Here is a 19,194-nt window from a genome sequence, read left to right on the forward strand (position 1 = left end):
CTGATTTTCCATTTCTTTAATCATTTTCTGTTGCTCGTTTCCCAAAGCCTCTCTGGTTTGCCACATCACTTTTAAAAATGTGAGCTAACCTAACTGGCAAAGTGGCCTATTCTAACATTGCTGTCACTGCTACACATACTTTTCAAATTCATGATAGGAGGAATAGTCACTATTAAGGTTTTTTAGATCAACTCTATCACTCAGAAAGAATTGGCTGACAAGTATCATGAATATACTATAGACATAAAGAATTGTTTCAGGGGAAGGTATAAAAAATCAAACTATTATTACATAGGGAATCAAATGGGAATACATGGCCTTCATTTCATGACCAAATGAGGAATTCAATGCAAAGCATCTGCTCTTGAAGTAGAAAATTTCCACTATAAAGTACAATCTCAATCCTTCAAAATGAACACAGAGTCTCTTAGAGCTCTAAAATGCCATGAATATATGACCACCTGACAATATCAGTCGAAAATTATTTAAATTCTCAAAGCATTATAGTGAATTCAGTTTATTAACGCTATGATATCATTTTCAAACATTTATATGTTGGCATGGTTACTACCTTAAAGCTGAGGGTTGCCCAAAGTATATGGATACATGGTAAAATTTTGAAGAATTATGCAAGGTAAGATGCATAAAGAACAGAATCAGAGATGAATAATTGGGGGGAAAGGTGGCCTTACAACAAGGTGAGAGAAAGAGATAATTGACTATAGTCTACAAGCTCCACTGGTATATATCAGTGTCAAGAGATCTAGAGAATGGCCCATAACATTCTTTTCTTAAAATATGTTTATTTTAAAGTATTTTTCAAAGGTTACATGATTCACATTCTCTCCTTCCCCTCTTCCTTTCCCCCTCCCAGAGCTGACAAGCAATTCCTCTGAGTTATACATATATTAATCACTCAATACTCATTTTCATATTATTCATTTTTTTAATCTTTTAAAACCAAAACTCCAACTCCTATATCCATATAAACAAGTGATAAATCATATGTTTTTCATCTGCATTTCTATTTCCACACTTCTTTCTCTCAATGTGGATAGCGTTCTTTCTCATAGGTCCCTTAGGATTGTCCTGGTTCTGCTCGTTTCACTCTGCATCAGTTCATGGAAGTCTTCCCAGTTTTTATAGAAATCAAGCAGTTCATCATTCCTTATAGTACAATAGCATTCCATCAAGATAATTTGTTCAGCCATTCCCAAATTGAGAGACACTCCCTCATTTTCCAATTTTTTGCCACCACAAAGAGTGTGGCTATAAATATTTTTGTGCACACAGGTTCATCCCTATTTTCTTTATTTCTTTGGGGTACAAACCTATTAGTGGTATTGCTGGATCAAAGAACACACATTCTTTTAAAGTCCTTTGGCCCATAACATTCTTAAAGAACTCTAGAGACATGGGCAAGAATCAAAGCACTTAAAGAGTATATAGCAGTCTGAATTATTGGTGGGATTACCTAGAGAGATGACATCAGTTATTACCTCTTCAGAGCCTGGATATTTTAGTTTCCTAATCCCTTATCACTTCTGTTCTTACCATTAAAGAATTCTTTCCAATCAGTCAAGCAAAGAAGTTGTGAAAGCCAAAGTAGATATTCTGAATCTCCATGGCACCAAACCAACTTTTGGCTTTGTTCTACATTAGTGGTGTCCAACTTTTTCAAGGGTGAGGATCCCTTTTTAAGAAAAAAAAATTTGCAAGTTCTATATGATAGTAGTTGAATTAAATGCCTATCGATTAGGAAAATTCTTAATGACAAAAACTTAATTCAGTAAGACTTTAAAATTTATTTTATTAATCACACATATGTTTGAAAAATAGTAACATGTATAACTTAGTCTATGTGAATTCACAAATACTTTGTAACCGTTTGAATCCCACAGATCAGGAAACACTTGTTAGGCATTTTTGAAAGCTAGTTAGGATTCCTCCTTACTCCCCCCACCCCACAAAAAATCATTTTCTCTCTCTCTCTCTCTCTCTCTCTCTCTCACACACACACACACACACACACACACACACACACACACACATTCTCTAAATTCACTGAATTTATTTAGCTGTTCTGACACCATATAAAAACAGTTGACATCTTGTTGAGAGATTTTTACTCAGGAATCAGAGGTTGAAACAAATTCCATAAAATGAATTTAGAACAGTAAAATTATAAATGAGATTGCTTTAGGAGAATAAAGACTGGATCCTCCCTAGGCGAGTGCAGGGTTTGGCAAAAAAAAAAGAAAATGAGAGGACTCCTCTCCATGTTTATCATTTTTATCCAGATGAAAATAGATTGAAATTAATATTAAAGGTAGTTTAAATCAAGGCAACCAAGTGGTATCCTGGTTGGGCTGGTAAGCTTGGAGTCAGAAAAACCTGGGTTCAAAATTGAGCTCAGACACTTACTAGCTGCATGACAGATGGCAAGTCACCTAATCTTTTCAAGTTTCAAGTTTCCTCAACTATAAATGGGAATCATATTAGCACTTGCCTCACAGAGTTGTGTGATAATGAGATAATATTTGTAATATAACAAATGTGTGTTTCCTTATTTCTTACCCAAATGTGTATCCTTACTTCTTTCCTAAATGGGAAAATAATTGTAGAAGAGCAAGATGAGGAATTCAAGTGGAAGGGTCAAGGGAGAGGAATTGCATTCTTCATTGTGGGGTTCTTAGTGGGATGATTGTGTACATCTAAGGCCCAGACCACTTTTTACTATTTTGTCCAGTGGTTACTTCCCTGAATATCGTCCAGCTGTCAGAAGTGCTGGGGCTTCTCAAATCATGAAGACCAGGACAACCTCTTTAAAAAAATTTTTTTTAAACCACAACAAATCTTACATTCTGCCTGAGAATTTTTAGGCAGAAGAGGGGTAAGGGCTAGTCAATTGGAATTAAGTGACTTGCCCAGGGTCACACCGCTAGGAAACCTTTCATTTTCTATAACCTATGGACAATTCTCAGGAGAGAAGAATAAATGTCATGGTAATGAGCCATTGCTGAGACATGCATGCAAAAAATTAAGAGTGAACTATGCAATTCTTACAGTGTCCTGGGTGCCATAATGTTTAAAACTTTGTGAATGGCATGCCAGTGCTTAGGACAGCATTTACCTACCTTGTAAGTGTATGTTGTCACTTTCCTATCCTCGGGGGGCATATGAAAGGAGTTTTGTTCCCATAAAGAATAACAGAATGAGGCACAGGAATAGACTGACGGCTATTTAGTTAGTCCTGCTTAGAAGCATAAATTGGGATGTTTTAATATGCCCAGCCTAGGATGAAACCTTTGTGCCATTGCACAAAACAAAGCCCTTGGGAGGCTATTAAAATTTTAACATTTTCAGTTTATGCAGGAATGTTAATGAACCTGCCGAATGGAAGTGTGGAAATAGTATTTATTATGATGAAAACTTTGTAAGTGAAGAAGTGTGAAATTCATAATATAGACACAGTTAGCATAAAATGCAAATGTTCCATCTAAGTGGGTTAGGCATCCAGGTCTCTGCTGGGTTGCCCTCCAGTTTAGTACCTTACAGAGTGAAAACACAAACGGCTCTTTCACGAAGGCAGCCTGTGAATCTGTGGAGCAAAATCAAAAATTCTTAAAAGGGTCAGAATAGTCGTCTCAGCTGCCTAACAGCTCTGTTAGCCCGATATGGAGAATAAATCTACGTGGCTATGTTTATACCTATATAGTAAATATAATAATAACTTGCATTTGTATACAAAATATTTGATATAATATTTAATTATATGTGTATATTCCAAATTTGCACACAGAATAGCTCCCCTAAAGTCTCACGTGGGTGCCTCATTGTGGCAAGGCAGTGCCCCGGAGTTGTCAAGACTGAGCTCATGGAACATAAACTCTCAAGGAAGCTCCTACCTATTGACAAAAGGCTGCAAGTATGAGCCTGTAAACAGGTTATATTGTAGCTGATATATTTGTCGTCTGAGGATCAGACTTGCTAATTATAAACAGGCTCATTAACAGAAAGTCAAAATCCAGTTAGTGAATTATTTTAATGCATCATAACTTGTAAGTATATCTGTGTGTACATACATATCTATGCATATGTGTCATTTTGCAATTCCAATAGGATTGAATGAGTGTATTTGTTTCTCCACACCTCCATCAGCATTGAATTATTGAATATTATTGCTTTTAATTATTTTCACCAGTTCTATGAGCATGAGTTGGCACTTCAAAGTTTTTTTAATCACTTTATTAGTGAAGCTGAACATTCTTGAAGTGATAATAACTTGTTTTTGCTACTGACTAAGCAATATAATAAATTTTTATATGTTTCATTTTAAAAAATGGATACAGATGCCTTTGTCCTCATGTTAAAACTTCCCCTATGACAAATAAAAATTAGCAAAAACATCCAATAGCTGGTCCATATGTTTTGGCTGTCATTTTTATTTGCCATCGATGTATTTCTAATGTTATTTTTCTTTTAAAATTTTTGGGGAAGTTTTCTCTTTTAGTATCATCAAGCACATCTCTTTTGATTACATCTTGGTATCTATAGTGTTAGAAGAACTATTCCATACCAATGGAACCATGGATCCTTAGAGTAGTGCCATAAACTTGCCTGAATTTTAACATTTGAGTGATTTATTCCATGGTATGTAATACAGTCATGAATAGAAGCTAAAGTATTCAACTCCCTATCCAATGAAAATGGCCTTAATTTCTGGTCTGGTACCTATTTTGCTGTAATTCACTATCACTGGAAATGAGACTGGGAGGGGCTTGCTGGTAATGGTAAATGGTCCTGGCCCATGGTTTCAACACTTTTAGGAAATCCTGAGAATGGAATCTACTTTTCCCAAGACAGAGACACAATTCATCTCTATCTTACAATCTTATAGACCTTCCCGGAAATTGAAAGGTTATGTGACTTGGTCTTGACCAGTGATTCCCAAAGTGGGCACCACCACCCCCGGTGGGTGCTGCAGCGATCCAGACGGGCAATGATGGCCACAGGTGCATTTTTCTTTCCTATTAATTGCTATTAAAATTTAAAAAATTAATTTCCAAGGGGCTAAGTAATATTTTTTTCTGGAAAGGGGGCAGTAGGCCAAAAATGTTTGGGAACCACTGGACTTTTGACCATCCAGCTGTTCTGTGTAGTATATGACATAGGTCTTTCTGACTCAAGGGCTAACTATCCATTATGCCATGTCCCTTCTCAAGCTGCCATTTCTCCTCTCTCTCCTACTACCCCTTCCTCTCTCTCATCTGTCTATCTATCTATTTTGGTATCTATAAATACATATATGCATATATACACATATATGTGTATTTATGTGTATAGACACATGTGTATATTTATACACACATAATTTTGTCCTTAGGAGGTGAAAGTACAAATTTCTTAGCTTGGCTTTCAAAGTCCCACCTTCTACATCCTGAATGCCAACTTTACAGCTTCACATATTTATATATGCATACACACCATACACATAGACTACTAGGTAAATTGTCTAAGTTGGTTTGTCAGGAAAAAGCATCTTCAAATTCTTGGTGTAGTCTTCTGGATCCATCAAGATAAAAAGAGAAACAATAGGAATTAGGGAAAGGGTCTTGAGAGAAGAATTCAGAGGAGGAATAGAGACTACAATAAAGTTGGAGATAGAGAGCAGTTCAAAGAGAGTAGGGACAGAAATCCGAGCTTCTAGAACTTATAATCAATTATCTAGAAAATATTTCCCGTGCCTTAGAGTGCAAATGAGCCACTTCTCCAAAGTAGCTCCACAATTTTATAAATTATTTTATAAATTTTATAATTTTATAAATATAAGAGATATTAGTTTATAAATATAAGAAACCCCTGCTCTCAAGGAATTGATATTCTAATCATGGAGAAGCCCTTATCAGAGGACTTTATCAGCTCCACTTCTTGGTCCGACTATGACTTATGTATGGTTTTACAAACTCCCCAAACCTGTTCGAAGACTTAGTACCCCCTCTTCTGCACCTCACCCCTCCCCAACCTCATTTCCCTCACTTATAGCCTGAGAATAGGGAGCCAGTGGAGAAAGTGAAGCCCAATAGGGATCAAAGAGATTCATATTTTCAAAAAGAGTTGAATATTGAAATAAAAGGTTATCACAGTGTTTTGTCACTCAGCAAAAGCAAAGCTTCTGAGAGTGAAAAGGCTAATGACCCTAATTCTAAAAAGGAAGAGTTAACTATTCCCCCAAGGGCAGAATCCCAGCTTGTAAAGCAGGTTTAAGCAAATGATTTATCAGAAGTCATTTCTGTTATTTTTCTGCACCTTGCTGTGAGTTGTGTTAAATGCAGAAGCCAGAAGGCTTATTGGCTGAAATCCCTGAGGTGTCCCCATTGGTAATAAAAATCCTCATTTACTCTGTCAAAGGTTCTTGCCAACCTCCATTATCCAAGCTTGACACTATGAGTCACAGCAGGAAGTCATCCAGCCTCATCTCATTTCCCTGCGATGTTAAAAAGGTTATAAGTTTTGATATGTAGGTGGAGAATACACTGTAAATCTACAACTGTAACATGAACCAAATGCTCCTGTTACTCCTCTAACATAGCTGCTTCTTTCCAGGGCTCTCGCTGATAGCAGTTGGTGTGACTTAGATACCCATCTCCCCCTTCCCCTACCCAAAGAGCTGAGAAATGTCACACAGCATTTTGATCCCAAAAGAAGAAATGCAGGGAGGGCTGATATAGGGAGATGTGTGGGATGACAACTGCATCAGGTGGAGTCTACATTTGGGGATGCTAATATGGTGCAGGTGTGAGATTATTTTCCCCAGCATGTGTTGTGCAGCTGGTGAAAAAGGAAGTTCAAATTGTTTTATCAATGCCTTGCTGAATATATCATCAGATGCATGGGGGCCCTCTCACTCTCCATGTTAATGAAGAAGGACATTTTCATTTCACAGCAGCTTCGGGAATAAGAACTTGTTATGTGCTGATCACTCCCCATATTCATTATCTTGCAGGACAAAGTTAACACCAATCTCTAATTGCCAGGAGATGCCCATTAAAGAGCAAAATGTCAAAGCCCTGAGCAGAAATCTAGGGCACAAACTCTCTATAAGGGAAACAATTTTAAAATTGGCTTTTTAAAATGTGCTTTCTTAAAGGTAGTTTGCTTGCCCTGAATTGTAGTGGGTGTGAGGATGATGTTATTGTTTGAGTAATGCCAGCACGTGAACATCTCTGCCCTGTTTCTAAGTATTAGCTATGGAGCTGTAGATTCCTGGAACCCTTAGGGATTCTGAAGGGTCTGTCTGGACGATGGATCATGGATGCATGGGTAACATAGCAGAACCTACTTCTAGATTTTCACTCACTAATATCAGCAGAGAACCCTCTTGCTAAATTCAATTTTGCCTCTCCTTCTCCCTCCAAAGCTGGAGTGGAAAAGACAAAAAAACTCCCATTAAATGCTGACCAATCAGACCTTCCCATTAATTTCAGATTATATAATCCCTAAAGAAGTAGAAGGCAGAGAAGAGATAGAGAATCTAAATCATCAAAATTCCCAATGAATCTCAAATCTTTGTTCTCAGTCATGACCTATCTTTGAGTAGTTCCACATTTCCACCATTCAACTGGGCATTTCCACTTGGATACCAGTAAATTAAATTTTTTATTCATCACCATCTTCTTTTCCATGAAACTAACTCTTCATCTTGACTTCTCTATTTCTGTTAGTGGCACTATTCTTTGACATTTTGGAAACCTTGGAGTTGGCTTTGACTTTTTTCTCTTGCTCATTTTTCACTTTTGGTCAGTTGCAAAATCTTGTTTCTTAGGTGAAATGAAAATCAGACTAAAATTAGAATCAAAGGACTTGGGTTGAAATATTACTTCTTAACTTTGTATCTATGTGAACCTAGAGAATTCACTTTGCTTCTCTAGAACGCAATTTGCTCATCTATAAATGAAAGAGTTGTTGGACTATAAATTTTCTAATGTCTCCTCTAGCTCTAAATTTATTCTGCCTGCACAATGTCATATTTCCATTTCATTACCATCTCCCTAATTCAGTCACACATTACCATTTATGTAGACTAAGGCACTAACAGTTGGGAGATCTAGAGAGTTCTCATGTTAAAGTTAATGCTTGAGTAAAGCTTTGAAGGAAACTTAAGTATTGTAAGATATGGAGTTAGGAAGAGAGAGTATTTCAGGCATGGGAAATAGATAGCCAGTGCAAAAGTATAGGCAGGGATGAGATGGAAAATAGTAAGAAAACCAACTTGACTTGTGAAGGGAATTAAGCTATAATGAGGCTCAAAAGGTAAGCTGGAATGTAATTGTAAAAGATGCTATATGCCAAAAAGCAGACTTCATATTTGATCCTAGGTAACAAGTAGTCTACTGAAGATATGGAGTATGAATTAGAGGAGCAAGAGATGTGAAACAGGAAAAACAACTAGAAGACTTTGGCAGTAATCTAGGTGAGAGATGGTGAAGCCCTGAACTAGGTTGGTAATGCTAAGAGTAGAGAGTAAGGAACCGAAGCAAGATGTAGAGATAGAATCATCAAGACATGATAACTGATTGGAATGTAGAGTTAAGAAAACTGAAGAGTTCAGGACAACTCCAAGGATCACAAACTGAGATGGTAAGAAGGATGATGATGTTCTATTCATCATCTAGTTTAAACTATCCAGTAGACAGTAGGTGTGTTTGGATTGGAACACAGGAGAAAGTCTATAGTATGTTTCATTGCTCTTGTTCCTTGGACTATGGTTTTTTTGTGAGTACATTCTATACTTTCCTCCTTCCATGCCTGCTATCTATACATGGATCTGTCACTATAGAATTCATTTTTCACATTCCTAGCTCTAACTTATGTTCCCTAACTATATATCATTTTTGTAACCTTCTAAATTTGTTTCATTCTGTCTTGCAATTAATTCTGTGCTTTTAAAAAATATTAATCTCCCAAACTGTAAACTTCTTAAAGACAGTTATACTTTCTCTGTATCCCCTTCAGAGAGTGCTATGCACTCAGATTTATTCATTTGTTTGTTTATTCATTCACTTATTTACTTGTTCTTCCTTCTTTTCCCCCTGCCTTCCCCACTCTTTCTCCCTTCTTTCCCCCTTTTTTCCTTTTCCCTTCTCTCCCCCTTCTCCTTTCCTTTCTTTTCCCATCTCTTTTCCCTTTCCTTCCTCTTTCCCTTAATTTTTCCATTCCTCCTTCCCTTTCCTTTCTCCTTCCCTCTTCTCTTCCTTTCTTACTTCCCCTTCATCCCCCCTTTCCTTCCTCTTTCCTTTTTCTTTCCTCTTACCTTTTCCTTCTTTTTCCTCCCCTTCTACCCTTCCTCTCAGAAATAAATGGAGGGAAGAAAGGAGGAAGGAAGGGGTAGGAAAGTATTAAGAGAAATAGGAACTAGCATAATATATTGTTTCAGGGGTCGGGAGAGAACTCCAACGAGTTACATGGACCATGAAAGATGAGGAATATCTACCTTAGCTCCTATCAGTAACTTCCTTATCCTTTGAACCAACAATCTTATCTTAACTAAGGTAATTTATTAATGTTTATACTTTCTAGAAATATTAGTGGTTATAATCCAAACAACAGATCCAAAAGAATTTCTGAAATTAGCATCTGAAAATTCACAAAAACTATATTTCAATAAATATCCAAAATATAGGATTGAAATGTCCTGGAGTAACTTATTCTGTAGGAAGATGAAAGTTCAGTGATAAGTCCTAAGACTAAATATACAAATTCCTTGCCCGATCCCTTTATATAACAAGGACTCAATAAGTTAAATTAAAAATGTATTCTAATTATAGTTTCATCTAGACTCTCCCAAGTGAAGAACTATAACAAATGTCCAGGTCAGGCCTATGATAAAGAACTCATCATTAGCCCCATTTCTTTGGAATACTACTTTTTGTGAAGCTCATTAACATCATTAGGAATTGTTGGCTAACACTCTCTTACTTAGTGCTTCACATTAGCCATCTGTGATTAGTTTTTGACTGATCTGGTTATAATATATTCTAATTAAGAGTATTTTCTAAGTCCTGATTACCCTTTTAAGTAATTTCAGCATTAGATACATATCATGCTATTATTTCCATTCCTACTTTTTGCTGGTCTACATTTTTATCTCGAGTTCCAAAGCGTGGCATAAGAAAAAGGATAATGATTTATGCTGAAGGAGCAATGACTGTCGACTTTCCTGCTCTACATTAATATAGATTCTCTCCTTGGAATCCAGGCCAAACTGTTCTTTTAAGTTCATTAAGTTCTTAGAGTGACTGGTTTTGGAATTGTGGGTATAACCATAGTCTTAATCATGTAGCCAAGCTTGCAAAGCTCTCTAGGTCAGAAGGAGGTCTTTTCATGTATATTTGTGACATCTATGCACATCTTTTCTACTAGTAGAGCCAAGTCTCGATGATCCTGTGTTTGTTTCTGTAACATGGTTTTTTGTTTTTGTAATGAACTGTTAACAAGCTCCCACAGATTTATGGTTACTCAATATAGTTGTGTGAACAACTTTACAATTAGGACAAATTCTTAGGGGAGTAGCTACAGAGGGACTGTTCATTCATTATACCCACATTCAATTTACATGTCCAAAATAAATTTATATATCTATATATGTATAGGTGTAGTTGCATATATATAAATATATGCAAAACTTAAAAATAATGCCATTGTGTTACATCAGAAAAAATGTTCTAGAGTTTTGTTCTTTCATCTTTGAAATTCTCAAAAACTAAACAGCTCAATTATTTTGTGAATGTGCATTTAACTGTGGATACTTAAATGGCAGAGTCTATAAGACAGAAAATATGTAGATAAAATATTTCCCAAAATATCACTGAGACATGAAGATATTTCCAACACTTGGAAACTTAGGAACATCAGGATGATTGACTAAACTTTTTTTTCCATCTGGATATTTGGTATCACAGCCACAACCTAAATTACTTTGGCCCATATCAGTAGCAGTGGTAATCAACAGGTACAGAAGCGGAATTGTGGGTCTTGCCATTGAGCAATATTAGGAGTCCTACAAAGAAAATCACTGTTAGGAAAGCAAGTGGTTTAATATGAAGTTGTGTTTTAAATTACAAGAAACATCCTTGTGTAATGACCTGAAGGATTATTTGAAAACCAATGTGTTTGAACTGTAGCACTAGAAAAAGATCAATAGTTTCTTTTTTTTTAATGCTGATTCAGTTGTGTTCTTGTTTTTAAAAAAAACCATATGGAAGTATTTTCCTGCAGGCCTTAGGTTGAATTGAACCCCAAGTGAATATATAAATCTAAATTCTGAAAGATGAAATTTACAGAAGTGCTGCTAGCAAGATTTTAACCACTGGTGCATAGTTTTATGTATTCGTCCATTTAAAGTAAATAAGTACCCACAAAATCTCCCAAATCCACAATTAAATATCATAATGTGTGTAAAAGTACTCTGGAAAGCTGTGTAGAAAAGAGAAATAATCATCTTCAGTGACTTCTCATTGCCTTGAGCATAAAATATAAATTCCTCTACACTTTGACTATAGCCTTCTTTTACAGACTTTTCCAGATTACTCCATTTTATACTTCCTGCATGGCAACAAAACTAGACTACTTAGCTGTTCCCAGAATTCAGATTTCATCTTTTATTTCCATACATTTGTACTGCATTCATCTCCCACCTCCATGCATTTTCATATCTCTATCCCTGTGCCTGGAATGTACCTTTACCTCATCTTTGTTTCTCTGAAAGTCTCCTTAAAGACTTGGGTTCCAACTTCTCCATGAAATCTTTTTGGGTATCCTTAATTTTTGAACATTCTATGCTTCCTTAAATTAACCTGTATCTACTTTTGTGTATACATGTGTCTCTTCAAATTATCTTGTATAATTTTTTGGCATACATGTATACATATACATTATGTACATAACCTCCTTTTCCCTCTCCTTACTGTTGCTTCATCCTCCAAACTAGACCCTGGACACCCAGATAAAGAGGAACAATATCACTTATCTCTGAATTTCTATTCACCTCACCAATTTTTCTGCCCCACCACATTTATCATATAACCTTTTCTACTCTCTCCTTTTTCCTACTTTTTCTTCTAAGAACTGTAATACAATTAAAATTACCATTCCTTCTGGAAAGGACTCCTCCAATTCAAGTTCCCAGTACAAAACATTCTTCCTTTTCCGCCACTCCCCATATGTTTTGTCACTCCCTATTAAAGTGTAAGCTTCTCAAGGGCAAGGAGTATCCAGATTTTGAATTTGTTTTCCTATGTTTGGCACATAGTAAGAGTTTAATAAATGATTTTTTTCAAATGTTAGCTTCTTAAAAACAATGTCTTCTGGTTTTAATTTTGTATCCTCAGTACTTAGTATGTGCCTTGCACGTGGTAGGTATACATTTAAAAATTAAACTGAGCAACAAACAATTATTAAATGCCTGTTGTATAAAGTGCTATGCGGAGAGCTGGAGGAAATACATAATTTAGATAGTCAACTGACTAGGCATTTAAAAATTCCCATTATGTGCTAGGCACTGTGTTAGATGCTGGAAGTATCGAGACAAAAACATACTCTGCCTTTCAAGGAATTAAATTTACTTTGAGAAGCTCAGAATCTCCAGTTTTAGAAGATACTAACACAGATGTGATATATATATATATATGTATACATACACATACATATGTATATGATATGAAGTACTTTGAAACTACAAAATTCTTGGACTTCCCTCATGTAAATCATTACCATTATAATAGCTGGTATTTGTTGTACTTGGAATGTTTTATAGATAATATTTCATTTGTTTCTCACAACAACTCTGGGAGATAAATGCTATTATTATCTCCATTTTACAGATGAGGAAACTGAGGCAGACATCAGTTAAGGGACTTGCCCAGGGTGATATAGTTGAGATAAGATTTGAACAAAGGACTTCCTGGCTCCAACTCCAGCACTCCTTCCACAATAGTTTGTGTTCCTGAGTTTTAGAATACTAGAATGTTATATATGCTTATTTATTCAATGTATTCTACTTTTACTTTTCTAGGTTTTAAAAAAATCCTTAGCCTTACAGTTTATTGCTTTATAATATGAAATTTGCTAACACTCAATATTCATTTGAACCTGAAAAAATAAGTATTTTTAAGATTGTCATTTCATTATAATCATAGATTTATGGAATCTAGTTTTTCCAAAATTATGTTCAAATCTATAATTTCCTTCTTGCTTATTTTTCCTTTAGGTATATCTACTTCTAAATAGAAATTGTTCCTATAATTGTCTTATATTCTAGGTTTTTTTTCACATCAGTCAGATTTTAATCCAAGGACCTTCTTTGCTATGCTATTTGAGGTGTCTGTGTGTGTGTATGTATATACATATATACATATACATATATATATATAAAATGTTGGTATTTGTTTCATCTATGGTGCCTTCAGAATAATGTTATTTCCCTATTTGTCTCTTTTGACTATTGATATAGATATAGCGAGAGAGAGAGAGAGAGAGAGAGAGAGAGAGAGAGAGAGAGAGAGAAATCTATTATCTATTATCATTTATCATCAAAGTGCAATAGCCTTTCTCAGGTATAGCTCAACCTTTACTAGTCAGGGAAGTTTTGACCTGTTTTGTCCTATTCGGTTTCCAACCTGGAATGATTTCCCCCTCCAGCAATCTTATGCTCCCCCTTCCTCCTGTCCCATAGCCTTAGCAGGACACTTGAACATTTGTAGAACTTAATCTTTTGGGATATTTTTTGGCTATTTGCAAGGGACTACTCATTGTAAATGTTTAAGAGAATTAAGATTTCACAGAAAACAACTAACCAACTTCTCATTATTCTTAGGTAAGATTTTCATCATCATCAACAAAAAGTGCTTTATGTATAGCTAATGATTTATAGTTTTGAAAGTACTTTAATATGCATTATTTCATGTGATTCTCATAACAGCCCTATAAGGTTGGGAGTTAATAATTGCTACCTGCATTTTACAGATAAGAAAATTGAGGGTAAGAAAGATGAAGTAGGTTCCCCATGACCACGTAGGAAGTGGTTCCAGTATCAAAGGCAGCACTAAAGTGGAACAGACCCATTTCCCAGGAGAGTGGACTGCTTCTTAAGAGAGTGTTATGGAATCACTCTCACTTGAGGCCTTCAAGTGAAGGAAAGATGATTACTTGCTATGGAGGTAAAAAGGATTCTCAGTTAGAAATATATTGAGCTACATCAATTCTGAAGCTCCATTCCAGTTCTGAGAATTTTATTCTAGCCTATGTTTCTTTTTTTAAAACCTTTACCTTCTGTCTAAGAATTAATACTAAATATCAGCTCCAAGGCAGAAGAGCTAGGCAATGGGGGTTAAGTGACTTGCCCAGGGTCACACAACTAGGAAGTGTCTGAGGCCACATTTGAACCCAGGACTTCCCAACTCCAAGCCTTTTGCTCTAATCTACTGTACTACCTAGCTCCCCTTGTCCTATATTTTCTAAATAATTTCTAAATATATTTGAATGACTATTTTGTTGTTGAAAAGTCAATGACAAAACATAAATATTTCAGAATTATTCATACTTTCTCTAGAAATAAAAATGAAAGGAAGTTGTCTGACAGAAGAAGCACTGAATTTGAATCCAGAAGACTTGATGCCAAATCCTAGTTCTAGTTGAATGCTTATTCTGTTGTATAGTACCTGTATGAACCTTGGGCTTTCTTCTATGGGCTCTCAATTTCTGCACTATAGAGAGGCGGAAAACATTTCCATGGTCTTTTACTCTTAGATTCATTTACTTGGTGAAAACTGATATATAAACTGCATTTTTGAAAATTAAATTCTATTTTGATTGTTTAGGGAGATTTTTTTAATGAAAGGGAGTCCTATTACATACAGTGTAACTCTATTGGGTATGAATAATTACCTCTTTGCTTTATCCCTCAGACTGGTTTGAAGTTTTGTTTAGGGTTTATTTAAAGAGAGATAATGACTTAGTGTCATCAATTGTAGCAGCTTATAAAATTTACAAGGTATTTTTCTGATGGAAAAGCAAGCTATTTTACAATACAGTAGAGATCTAATCTAAAGTTCTTAAAGAAAGACTTGCACATAATAAGTGCTCAGTAAATGCTGGTCAAGAAAATGAATAACACAATACAGGACAATTTCAAAATAACCTTTTTCTCAGTCAGACATCTTTTAGACAATAAATATATCATCCCTTTAAAAAATGCCATTCCAAATAGTATCATTCTAAGAATGACAAGCTTTGCTTCCCTTCTAATACAAAGTCCCAGACTGCTTAATGCAATTATTCTTTGCGAATGACAGCTGTTCTACTGTTTCTGTAATTTCCCATGCCCAAAAGTTAATATCAATTACAATTAAGGAGGAAAATTATTTTGGGTAACTGATGATACTCGACAAAAACTCTGGTAAATACGACACCACCATGAAATCTTGTTAAACTTTTGTTTTTCTGTTTTGATTTTTTTAAAGGTACAAACTGTGAATTTGAAATTGATCAGTGTTTGTCACAGCCTTGCCTAAATGGTGGCACCTGTCAGGATTCTGTGGGGCGCTACTTCTGTGACTGTGCCTCTGGATTCCGTGGGGAACACTGTGAAATCAACACCAACGAGTGCATCAGCCAGCCATGCCTTAATCAAGGAAAGTGCATTGATGGTTACAATAGGTAGGTCCTCCTTTATATTTTGATGAATGTCTCAGAAGGTACCTGATGACCAAATGGCTTCATTTAGGTTGATATAAATGGCTCTAATATCTCCCGCTATCTCCTTTCTACTCAGAGTTGGGAGTATACATAAGTTTCAATTCAATTCAACTAACATTTAAAAGGCATTTAATTAGTGCCAGTTGATTTGGAAATGGTGTGGTTCAATGAAAAGAAATCTAGCTCTGGAATCTGGGTTCCTGGGTTCAAAACCCACCTCTAACACTTACTACATGAGTCACTTTGGGGGACTGATTTAAATTCCATGAACCTCAGTTTGCTCCTCAGTAATATGAGAGGGTTGGATTTGATGGCCTCTGAGGCACTCTCTAGCCATTTATACTCTATGTCTCTAAACCTTCTGCCATCTGGCCTCTTAATTTCATCATTCAAGTAAAACAGCTCTCTCCAAAGTTGCCAATGATCTTTTAATGGCCAGAACTCATGCTTCTTAACCTGTTTGTAGCATTTGATGCTGCTAATCTCCTATTCCTTCTAGATATCCTCTCCTGTCTAGAATTTTATGATATGGCTCTCTCCTGTTTGTCTTCCAATCTCTGCCCATGCTTTTTTTTTTTTTAAACCCTTGTACTTCGGTGTATTGTCTCATAGGTGGAAGAGTGGTAAGGGTGGGCAATGGGGGTCAAGTGACTTGCCCAGGGTCACACACTTGGGAAGTGGCTGAGGCCGGGTTTGAACCTAGGACCTCCCGTCTCTAGGCCTGACTCTCACTCCACTGAGCTACCCAGCTGCCCCCTGCCCATGCTTTTTAAAAAAAAAATTCAGGCAAAATTTGCCTCAGTTTCATTCCTTTTCCTCCTTTCAGAAAGCCAACTCATGACAATATTTTTACAAATAAAAAAAGGAAAAATATTGGCAAAATTATCGATACATTGAAAAATATGAAAATATGTGCAATATACCATATATATCTCCCACTGCTATAGAGGGGGTAGGGTAGGAATGTCTTCTCATTTTTGTTTTTTGGGGCCAAGCTTCTTCTTTCTAATTTCTGAACATTCACTTTTGATTATTCTATGATTTTTCTTTCCACTTAGATTGCTTGGTCATTGCAAACATTACTTTCTTAGCTCTGTTTATATATAGTATAACATAACATAACATAATATAACATAACATAACATAATATAATAATATAATATAATATGATATATGATATGATACAATATGATACAAAATGGTATATGATATGATATATACATATATATTATAGCTTTCTCTATACCAGTTCACATAACATTTTCCCCATTTTTCAGTATTCATCACATTCATTTTTTTTATACTACAGTAATATCCCAATACATTCATATACCACTTTGTTTAGCCATTCTCCAATTGAAGGTGTCTACTTTGTTTCTAATTACTTGCTATCATCAAAAGTGCTACTATATAATATTTTGGTGTATGTGAAGACTTTGTCCTAAAAAGCCAATGGACTTTTTAGGATATACATCTAGTAGCCGATTCTTAAGGTTGAAGAGCAGACATTTTAGTCATTTTATTTGCATAATCTGGAATTGTTTTTGAAACAGTTATATTTATTTACAGTTCCAACAGCATGCTGGGGAACCTATCTTTTTTTTTTTAAACCCTTGTACTTCATTGTATTGTCTCATAGGTGGAAGAGTGGTAAGGGTGGGCAATGGGGGTCAAGTGACTTGCCCAGGGTCACACAGCTGGGAAGTGGCTGAGGCCGGGTTTGAACCTAGGACAATGGGGAACCTATCTTCACAAAAACTCTCCGACATTAACCATTCGTATTTTTTGTCATCTTTGCCAGTTTGTAAGATATGAGGAAAAATCTCAGGGTTGGTTGTGATTTACATTTCTATTAGTGATTTGAAGCATTCTTTCATATGGGTTGTTAATAGTTTATAATTCTTCTTTTGAGAACTTTTTGAATCACTTTCTTTGACTACTAATCTACTAGGAAATGACTCTTGGTCATATGCATGTGTGGGCAAATATTATATATGTATGTATTATGTATTTGTATGTGTGTATATCTTGGATATCAAACCCTTATCAGAGAAATTTAGCAAAAATATTTCCCATTCTACCATCTCCCTTTTATCCTAGATAAATTAATTGTGCTTATGTAAATAATTTTCAGTTTAATGTAATTGAAGTTATCTATTTCATCTTTGCTAAATGCCTTGTTTTGTTAAGAATACATCTCCTAAGAAAGGTATATGATCTGCTTCTTTTCTATTTTTTATCACATGATCTTTAATATTAAGGTTAAAGGTCCATTTAGAATGTGTTATGGAATATGATGATTATTCCTCAAACTCCTTTACTGATTCTTCATGTATTTCATTCTCACTAAGTGTGTGGTCCCTCAAATTTCTGTTCTTGGCCCTCTTCTCTTTTTCATTATTATATACTATATCACTTGATGATCTCATCAACTCCTACATCAACAACTGAGCCTTGGACATCTTAAACTGGATGTCCCATAGGCATCTCAAACTCAACATGTCCAAAACAGAACTTATCTTTCCTCCCAAATCCTCCCCCAGTTCCACACTTCCTGTTACCATCAAGGGTACAGTCATCCTCCCAGTTACCTGGACTCTTTAAAAAAATTTTTTTTAAACCCTTACTTTCTGTCTTGGAATCAATACTCTGTATTGGTTCCAAGGCAGAAGAGTGGTAAGGGCTAGGCAATGGGGGCCAAGTGACTTGCCCAGGGTCACACAGCTAGGAAGTGTCTGACCGTTCATTCACCCTTTTACTATATAGCCAAACAATTCCCAAATGTTATCGTTTCTACCTTCATAATATCTTTTGCATAGACTCTCTTCCTATACTCATACAACCACCACTCTGATTCAGGCATCACCTCTTTCGTATATTATTTCAATAGCCTTCCAACTGGTCCCCTTACTTCAAGTCTCTCCTCCTAGCTAATCATTCTCCACTTAGCTACCAGGATGTTTGTTTTTTAAAGAAAATCGATCCTACCTTAGTGCATGCTCAGTGAGCTCCAGAGACTCTTTATCATCTCTAAAATCATATTCATAGAAATATATACTACACACCCACTGCCCTGTCTAACTGTCTAACATCTAAAGATCTTCATAACCTGGTACATTCTTGCCTTTCCTGACTTCTTGCATTTCACTCCCTTCCACACATCTGGCTATATCTGCTTACTTGCCATTCCTCAAATATGACATTCCACATCCTATCTCAGGACCTTTGGGACTGGCTCTCTTCAAGCTCATAATGCTCTGCTCCCACCCTTGAGCTTCTATGACTTCTCAGATTGTAGGCACAGACGCTTTGTTCTAGCTCCCTCTGCACCAGAATGGACAAGTTCATCTCTAATCTGCTCTCTGGCTTTCCCTAGCTTCTATTGGCTCAACTATCCTAGTTCTTTGAAAATGGTTTGATGTGCACATGCCAGTCACACAA

At 35.9% G+C, this 19,194-nt stretch overlaps 1 protein-coding gene across 1 annotated transcript in view; it reads left to right on the plus strand.

Moving 5' to 3' along the window:
• CRB1 (crumbs cell polarity complex component 1) overlaps positions 1-19,194 on the plus strand; it is a 189,528-nt gene that overhangs the window by 31,511 nt on the left and 138,823 nt on the right. The window contains exon 3 of the mRNA XM_044674912.1: positions 15,519-15,714. Within this exon, the coding sequence (XP_044530847.1) occupies positions 15,519-15,714 (196 nt within the window). The remainder of the gene's footprint in view (positions 1-15,518; positions 15,715-19,194) is intronic.

Source organism: Gracilinanus agilis, chromosome 4 (assembly GCF_016433145.1).
Source record: "Gracilinanus agilis isolate LMUSP501 chromosome 4, AgileGrace, whole genome shotgun sequence".
Classification (NCBI taxonomy): domain Eukaryota; kingdom Metazoa; phylum Chordata; class Mammalia; order Didelphimorphia; family Didelphidae; genus Gracilinanus; species Gracilinanus agilis.